Raw genomic sequence first — 9,813 nt, forward strand, 5'->3', positions numbered from 1 at the left:
CGTTTTTACTATCCATTACTTTATATAAACCAATATTAACTTGGCATAGAGAGGATTATGGAGACTATATAATTTATCATAGTTTAAATTACGAACTGATGTTAGCTAGTGCTACTTTTGAAAAGATTACGATATCACCTAAAACCGGTGAAAGAAATGAAAGTTAGCAACAACGACAGGACTAGCTAAACTATTCACTGCACCCCAACCCTGCCAAATGGAGGGTGAAGACTTGATTCAGCCGAGGGTAAGGTATATTTTACAAGAAATCGGAAACAAGAACGAGCAAGCACATAACTCATGTCTATATGCACAGCATAAAGATGTCCTTGGGAAACGTCGAAAAATAGCATAATAAAAGAGGAGACGAACCGATGACATTTATTGTACTTCCAAGTGAGAAGTACAATCTGGATGTAAAAATGGGCGCTATTGGCGCGAGAACAAGAAATTTAGATTTCCAAAATAAAATTACAAAAATGAGACGTTTACCGATTGATTTCTGGGGGTCTAGTATCCTCAACACCATTGAGAACCAGGAAGCACTAGACATCTGTTTCATTCTAGTATGAGATTAATTAGTCCATATTCTAAACCCCTTTGCGAAAGATGAAACCCGGGGTATTCCGTCTCGTATGCGGACGCTTAATCTCTTGACCACAGGCAGAATCTAGTACTTTACATGCCTAACTTTCATCAATTCGCGATACTGTAGTACCATTTGGGGTAGAATGTAGCAAGCCCATTCAACTATTTTATTATTTGTGTGCTCTCTGTAATTTAGACATTTGATCCACTATGTAAATTTATGTGTGAGTCTGATTGAGCACATATATGCTCATCAATCTTGATCTATTCTCTCGTTGGTTGTAAACATAGACAATCAATAATTTATCTTCAACCGATTATTACTCATAAATATATATGGATTTTTAACACTCACTGATGCACACATACTCACTTGTCTTCACTGTGTGCTTACTATCTGTACGCTTGCGGATTTTACCGATCTTTAACAATAAACGATCTGTATAACTGGTGTTCGTGAATTTTGAATAATCTCGAGTAAATTCATAACATTACTAGGAGATTTAACCTGCAATAAATATTGAGTTCACGGGATATCATTTATTTATTGGGTTTCAGTATAGAAGAATCAACCATCTACAAGGCAACCGTCTCACACACAACCTGAGTGGTCTCCTAGTCACACCATGCTATTAAAGATGAACTTGCAGTATTGCGAAGTGATTGAAGTTGCAAATGTTTCCCACTAAATACTGCACTTGTGGACTGAAAATTAGACGTTCGCACGCGAGACAGCATCTGGGTTCCATCTCTTGTAGTGGGTTCGTGGATATGCATTACCTAGGAGTCTCATACTAGGATGAAGGAATTAACTTATGTTTCCTAGTTTTCTGTAGTGGTCTAGCTAACATAGCTTGGTTATTTAAACTACAATATTGGGTTGTTTTAATGACGTAATTATCTACATTAATTGTTCGAATATTACGAAATTATGGTATATATATATATATATATATATATATATATATATATATATATATTAGTAGATTCGTCGAAAAGTGATACTTCGCTGAATATAGTATCTGGGCACTTGATTTATCACCAACACACTATGATTTAAGGAATGAACTGATTCTCACAGCAGATTATAGCATAGAATATGGTGTTCAAATGGAAACATATAAGAATTTCGGATTTACGTTAGTCAGTTTTTAAAAACCAAGTCCTAAAACTTCCCTAGAAATAAATGGCTCAACTTCGTGAATTGGTTGAAGTTAGATATTAACACCATCGGGCGCCGACTCAGTGGTCTAGTGGTTAAGCGCTCGGGCGCGAGAATGGTAGGTCCTGGGTTCGGGTCTCGCGGGGCGGGATCGTGAATACACACTGCTGAGAAGTCCCACAATAGGACGAGACGGCCGTCCAGTGCTTTCAGGTTTTCCATGGTGGTATAGCTTCAATGGACTGATGATTTCAACTGTGAAAATAAATGGTTGTTTATTTCCTTTTTTTGTATTGATAAGGACTTTCCAAAATCATTCGAATTTTCACTACAAAGCAACTCATGATTTTGTTATAATCATTTAGTTCACGCTAGCTTCTTAAAAACGAGGACTTTTATGTTGCGGATGGAATCTTGTCCTAAAAATAATTTCCTGTTTACTGAATTGTTGTAAAGTCATTCAGATGCCTTTTTAAGCGAAGCAAACAATTAATTAATTCGTAAGGAGAGTCCTTTCAACATATTGTAAGAAACATAATAATAGATTACTTGGGTTTTCATCTAAAACAAGAAAACTGAGACTGAGTCTTCTTCAGTATAAAGGTCATCAAAGACTTACTGAGCTTGTGGATATATATCAATAATACTTATTATTCAAAGGTACGTAAATGAAATCTTGACATGTTTATGGTAAAGACATTGTGTTTGAAAGTTTATTCAGTTAATCATTTTTACCATGTTACATCAAATAGACAAATTAACATAGTAGGATATCGATTCATAGGAATTGTTTTATTCAGTCTTATAACTAGTAGATATAACAAATATACTAAACCTTGTTTTAAAAACAATGAGAGATTTTTATTGTATAAGTAAAACTATGAAAAAATGATAATAAAAGGGTATATACTTTTTTTTACAAATACAAAGATTTCTACATACAGAATTGAAGTAAATTTAAGAGCATGTTTTTCACTATTAGATAACAAATCAGAAGCCAAATTATGATTCTACAAATTAAAATCTGAACATTGAAGGAAATTAAGATCTATAAGGAAATTGGCATTAAAAATATTGATAAACAGAACCGACAAAAAGAAATGGGATTGTTTATATCACACATATTTTAAATACACCAATGAATTGAAGATAAAGAAGGTTTGTTCAGTAAAAAATTTTACAGAAAATGCTTCCAACCTAGAAATGTGTAGCGAAGACCCTTTTTTTCAATCAAATAATACAAATATAATTATTGTGAATATTCAATGTACATACTGATTAGATTTTCTTTTCAGATCTCTGTACAATTAGTATTGTCAAATTATATTTATTTGTTAAGCAAATGAATGTATAAAGCGTTGACCGTTTTGGCCTGTACGAAGAGCAAAGTATAGTCCTATGGCAAATATTATTATGATTAGAATTGTTCCAATGACAATTAGCGCTATTACAGCTGGACTTACTGAAAAAAAAGGATTATTGAAATAACACAATGATGTCATAACAAGTCTTGGGGAATAAATCAACTAGCAAATATGCCAAAAATGTTCCTAGATCATTAGATTCCTTCTAAAAATAGGGTTATCAGGGTTTTACTTTTATTATTTTTATTACAAATATTGCACAAAAGGACTTTTCAAGTTGTGTTTTGTTTCTACTCAATGCAGTTCTAATGAGCTGATAAGTATAAAGATATTTGCTAACGATTATAAGTAGAGTTGAATGGTGGCTATCAGTAGGAAACAGGATGCATATTTCGTCCTATTTGGGACTTAGCTGAATACATCTCCTGATTATTACAGTCCTAAACGTCAATGCGAAGATTCAAGCAACCAATAAAAATGAATTAGTTGGTAAATAATTCATAAATTATCTTGGATTTAATTACGAGATTTTGGTGAGTAATTTTTTACAGGCATTATCGGTATTGTGGGTGATTATTATAAACTTATGATACGATTAAACGAATATCCAGTTATTCCCTAAATAGATGTTTAAGGTGAGTTGTAATTTGAATCCAGGTTTTGTAGATCAATAACCTGTTTCGTATATAACGGTAATTTTGTTCATAACTTATAAATATACAGAAACATTCCTGTAACCAACTACAGATTAGAAATATAGTTATCTGAATTCAGTATATCAATGTTACCAGGAAACTCAGCTAGTAAGAAATGAAAAGTGAAGTGATGTCCAAAACAAATGTACTTATATAACAGTTTTTCATGTTGGTAACTTCTTTATCAATTTAGGATACAAAAGATACCCAGCTAAAAGAATTTCGAAAGGAAATGTATAATTAGTCTGATATTATAGTAAAAGAGAATACTAATTTTGAAGTGAACTTAAACAAAAGTTGAGAAGAGTCTTTAGATTGTATCAATAGGAAATCTTGTGTCTACGTATTACGCTTGTTGAGACCTAGGGGAAGTGGATTTCTTAAAACTTGATAAAACTAATACTTGCCCAGATATTTAAATGGATTCCTCATGTAGCGGTGAATGAATACCTAAAATGAATAACTCTGTAATATGGTTAGCTAATCAGAATCAGCCAATGTGAAGGTTACTTGACAATTTTAAGTGACCTAATTGATAGACTCATATTATTGGCTAATAAATGGATCGGCTTTCTAAGGAGTAGAGATGTATATATAGAAATAAATATTTGTTCACATCATTCCCATCCACCCTCGTGTTCTCGTTCAAGTTGTTAGCTGTGGGATAGTGTGTAGCACACCGTGCATTAATATCAGATTTCGGACACTCTATTATAAGATGCTGGAAGTCTTCGACATTGATTCTGATCTCCTTAGCTTAACTGGACACACCCTAGCTGGAGGCACTCGGTCACGCGTCCGCACTAGATCACCATTGGGTACGTCATGTTGCACATCTCTCGCAACAACTTACCAGCTTAGATCAAATACTTCTCGACATATTTTCTATCTTCCAAATATATCTTGGAACTCCTTCATTCCCGACCTCTGGTTTGACTAGGTTTGGGATTCTTGATGCTAAAATCGAAGCGTTGACAAACCCTGAATATCCGTGACATCTTTGCACATATTACTCTAGTCATATATTTTAGGAAAAAGCTATTCCTATCGTGATCGACCTCTTGCAAAGCCAGTATGTTTACGTTGATCGGTCATCGATTATTTACTAATGTGTGATTAATAAACCATAAGTGTCGGCCGAATTCTGATGAACGACTTGCTGTGTTGCTACAAAAATAAACATTTTGATTTACTGTTATTTTACATTAAATAATTAGAATCAAGTTGAAGTAAACTTAATTTACATAATTTTCTTCACACTAAAGACTGAAAAATGTATTGTCAATGACTACTTAGAAATCATTTAGCGTAATTTCTTACTATCATTAATAAGTAGTATTATCTTCAGATATTTACTTTGTAGTTTTGGATTTTAAGTGGTGCTAATTGTCATCATAGTTTTTGTGGATGAAGAAGGGAAGGTGAAACGCTAGGTATTACGTAACTAAACGTACTGATACACTGTTCTCCGGGCTGTTGCACGTTTAAATCTATCCACATTGGATTACATATACAAATAGCACCGTCAGATCTCTCGATACATTGAGCATGTGGTGAACATTTTGCTGCGATCGTACTACAAGTTTCTTTCTGCATAATTACTAAATAGGTTAATTAAGAAAAATGGATTGACATTAGTTAATAAAGATAGTTAACTAATTACACAATATAAACTGTCTATAAGAATTGTATATTTCATACACACATATAATGCATAAATTTCGAAGGTAGTGTAAATCATATGTTGTGTCAATTGGTGTATTGATCAGTCGTGCGGTTGAGTGTATCGACTTGACAGTCCAATAATTTAGTGAGTTGTCGATTCAATTTAAATGATCATACATTTAGTACAACAAATAGGTAAGTAGTCAGACACATTACGAAAAATATATATGAATAAATGTTAGTAACCAATCGGTGAGACCATAATTTATGTACGACCTTTGAGCGACGCTAAAGTGACCTTCAGAATGTTCACCTACTAACTAGGACCAAATGATGGTTATAAACCTGTGTGAGGAATTAGAATTATCATTTACAGTTGATGGTTAGGGTTAGAAATTAGATTCACGGTTTTCATGATGAACTGACATCAGCTATAATGCCAATGCGCTATTTAGGTAAATGGATGAATGAATTTTGCGCCAAACTAAAAAACCCATTATCCTAAATCTGATTGGTTCGTCCATAAATTATAGTTACACTAATTAATTATAACAAAATAATTAATGATACCAAAAAAGACACACTTAAATGTATTATGGGTGTACTTATCATACGGCTGATAAATTAAGTATATTAGAGCACCACTGAATGGCTGCTTCATCATAGTATGAGACTTAGCAGTGTGCATCCACGATCTCGCACGCGGGAGTAGAACCCAGGACCTTCAGTCTCTCAAATGAACGCCTAACCTTTATACCACTGAGCCGTCATCCAACGGTGTTAATGTCTAACCTCAACCAATTGAATCCCGCGTGCAGGATCATGGATGCGTACTGCCGAGAAGTCCCATATTAGAACGAAACGGTCATTCAGTGTCTCCAGGTTTGCAATGGTGCTATAACATTGATCTATTCATGTTCTTAATCAAAAATCAACAATCTCCACAACCCTATACTAATAATCAAGTATATATTCAACAAATTAACCACAGGTTTTATATTGAAATTTTTATGCTACATACGACATTTAATGCCATGATAATTAGTGTTCCTGAATATATATATTATTATCTATACTTAATGAATTTTTAACGATATGAACATACACTTAAATGATAATATACGGCTGGAATCGATTGACTGATTTTTCAACTGATCCATTACATATAATTGTGAACCCAGCTGAATTGCTTGAAGAATTTGTGTTTGAGTCACATTGAGGTTATTTATATATTCCACAATTATCTGTACATCAGATTTCACAGAACCCGGGTAAAAACGAAGAACAGTACAAGTAGGTACGGTGAATAGTACCGATGTAATATATCTAGGGCTGGCTTTTATCTGCAGAGAAATATTAGATGAAAGCATGATAAATAAAATTTATGGTGACTTATGTGAAATATTGCGTTGAAATAAATTCTTTTATCAATGTATGTCAAAGACGAATTTACCAGCAGAAGGATACAGTAAATATTTAATGTCTGTTGCCTAATATAATAAAAAGTGCTAATAAAATCTATGTATCCTATTTTACTTAGCATACATTTTGTCGACAAATCATGTTTATAACAGGTTACATATAAAAATTCGAATATAAAAGTATATGAAGAATGTATGTTTTAGATAGTCTGATATTGAAAGTCTTTTTAATAAGTAGAAAATTAAAAGGTTATATTGTGGTGTGGTCTACTTATATCCATATAAGTAGTATATGGTGATGGTCAGACATAGAATGTATTTTGGCAGAAGACCGATGAGGAAAGAACTGAAACGAAGCGCAATAGGTAGGAAAATGCATGAAGAATGGAATTAGAGAAGATGAACTGATATTTACAGAAGGAACAGTTAAGATTGAGACAATTGCTTGTTATTGTGCAAATTAACTGTTCATTGTATGGTTATCAGAATTTAGTGAGATAATCTGTAATTTTTGCTTAAGTGCATTCGAATGTCCCAACTAGTGTTCTGTTCACTACAATATGTCTCGATCATGATGTTTGATTGGGAAATCAATTATTATTAAAATGATATTTGCCAACTGAATCTTCTAGAGAGATCGTGGTCTCCAGATCCATGTACTTGTGAGACGATGATGAAGAAGAAGAAGAAAGCTATTAAGATGAATCTGATTCTTATTGAATTTGTCATCTATGGATTTTGCATAAATCTATCCACCATTATTGTTTGAAAATTATTACAAATAAAATACAATCAATTAGCCATTGAAGAGATGAAGAGAATTTATTTATTATTTAGGCATTTTCGGGTCGTTTAACATCATGTTGTTAATTTAGCTCCACAGTTATTGTTACCAATTTCAACAAATTCGTAACAGCTTATGTTATATAAAACCCCTGTTATATATATAATGGTAATTTTGGGCGTAAAGGAAACTATTTATGTTCCTGAAATTTTTGAAATCAACTTATAATTTGGTTGTTAATGTTAGTTTTATATTTTGTGTAAAGTTACTTTGACCCTGTAATAATTTTATGTTACAAATTCAAATGTATAGCACTAAAACAATTGAATTCATTCGTTTTCAAAACTCTTGTGTATATGAAATGAAAAATAAATTGGTTATTGTAAGAAAGAAAAGCATCATCCCTTGCTTTTGAAAGAAACTGCGTAGACCTTTCAACAATCATTTTTAAAGTCGCCAATGCATTGACCTTCTTAGTGGAAGATTGTCAAGCAATATTGGAAACAAGTTCAATAACAATGTTGAATCTTTAAACCAATTCAATTAGCAGGCTTATTACATTCCTTATAAACCATATTTATATTTTCATTGTTTGTAGTGATTGTAAATTTGTATTGTAGACTACTTGGATCTTCCTTAATAGCAATGTTAACAAGTGAAACTAGGGAAAGTATTAATATCCCTTAAAATTCAACGAATACATTCGTAATTTTATAGGTTTTTTTGTAAGTCATGAGAGCAAGTTACTTAAATCTTGCGAATAATTGTGTAATTTTCTAGGATATATGAATGGTCTCTTGGCTACAGAAAAGACCAGTCACGCATACAGTTCTAAAATAAACGAGCGTAAAGCTAATTTCAATATTTTCTAGTAAGCTGCCTCTGTTTTATTCATACACAGGATTAAAATGCCTATGAAGAAAAGTAGTTGAGATGGTTCGGTCTCCTAACTTGTTTAAAAATGTCTACGTATTTGCGATTAACCTTTCTGAATACATATGTCTAACAGTCAGGTAGACAATCATATTACTGAGATAAATAATAAACACGTTATCCTTCATATTATACAGATATATAATTATAAACTTCTCTCGGTTTATGAAAGATCAAATAAAAATCAACCATACATAGGACCTCTCAGCTTATAAAGTCAGAAATTCGCTACTTATTAAAACTCAGTACTAGTTATGGAATTCGTTAAATGCTGCGCTGTATAATCACATTAGTCGCTTTGAAAATAAGCTTAATTACTGAGGATACAACTGAAAATTGGTTTGTTAATAATGTGTAATACAAAGCAATGATCATATTCAATAAATAAATTTAATAAATGAACCATTCATTCTAAATGACATGAATGCATACCAAAGTGCAGATTTTTTCACCAGTACTGTTGTAAAGTCCAGAAAATTTGTTAGACAGTTCGGAATTCCAATTCGTTTGTTGATTTCCTGTTAGAATCTCCACTGTCATTGATAGTTCTAGTATACCTAAAATGATATTGACCGCACTTTAAGATGTATCATTGAATTTAATGCAGTAAAACTGAGAATGTATTACTTATTTTAAAGTTTATCTTCACTTTGGTTAATCAGTGTTTGCAGGCATTAAAACGAATGTATTCTTGAGAAACTCATTGAACATTCTTAACACTTTTCTAAAAAACTGGATGTTATATTATGATTTAAGGTTAATTGTAGCAATTAAACGACCTAAATGTTTATATTAATACTGGTTTAAGTTGATAAGATTGTTCTATGAAAGTTAAAGCGCAAGTTGTAATAATTGTTTGTTTAAAACAAACGTTGACATTATTTTTATAAATCCTAGCTTAAACCTTTACCTCAGATGAAAATTCAAATGTTAAATTTATCTTAATTTTTTCTCACATAAATAATAAATTTTGAAGAAACATTTATTGAAAATGTTAGCTCATGAAGTAGATAATATTGTAGTGTGGTCTACTTATATCCATATAAGTAGTATATGGTGATGGTCGGACATAGAATGTATTTTGGCAGAAGACCGATGAGGAACGAACAGGAATGAAGCGCAATTGGTAGGAAAATGCATGAACAATGAAATTAGAGAAGATGAGCTGATATTTACAGAAGGAACAGTTAAGATTGAGACA

At 32.2% G+C, this 9,813-nt stretch overlaps 1 protein-coding gene across 1 annotated transcript in view; it reads right to left on the bottom strand.

Moving 5' to 3' along the window:
* Positions 1-5,201: 5,201 nt before the first annotated feature.
* Smp_181330 (hypothetical protein) overlaps positions 5,202-9,813 on the bottom strand; it is a gene marked incomplete at both ends in the record, with an annotated part of 68,025 nt that continues 63,413 nt past the window's right edge. Inside the window, 3 exons of the mRNA XM_018799219.1 lie at positions 5,202-5,410; positions 6,580-6,817; positions 9,045-9,169. Coding sequence (XP_018651030.1) covers positions 5,202-5,410; positions 6,580-6,817; positions 9,045-9,169 — 572 coding nt within the window. The remainder of the gene's footprint in view (positions 5,411-6,579; positions 6,818-9,044; positions 9,170-9,813) is intronic.

This window comes from Schistosoma mansoni, chromosome 3, assembly GCF_000237925.1.
Source record: "Schistosoma mansoni strain Puerto Rico chromosome 3, complete genome".
NCBI lineage: Eukaryota > Metazoa > Platyhelminthes > Trematoda > Strigeidida > Schistosomatidae > Schistosoma > Schistosoma mansoni.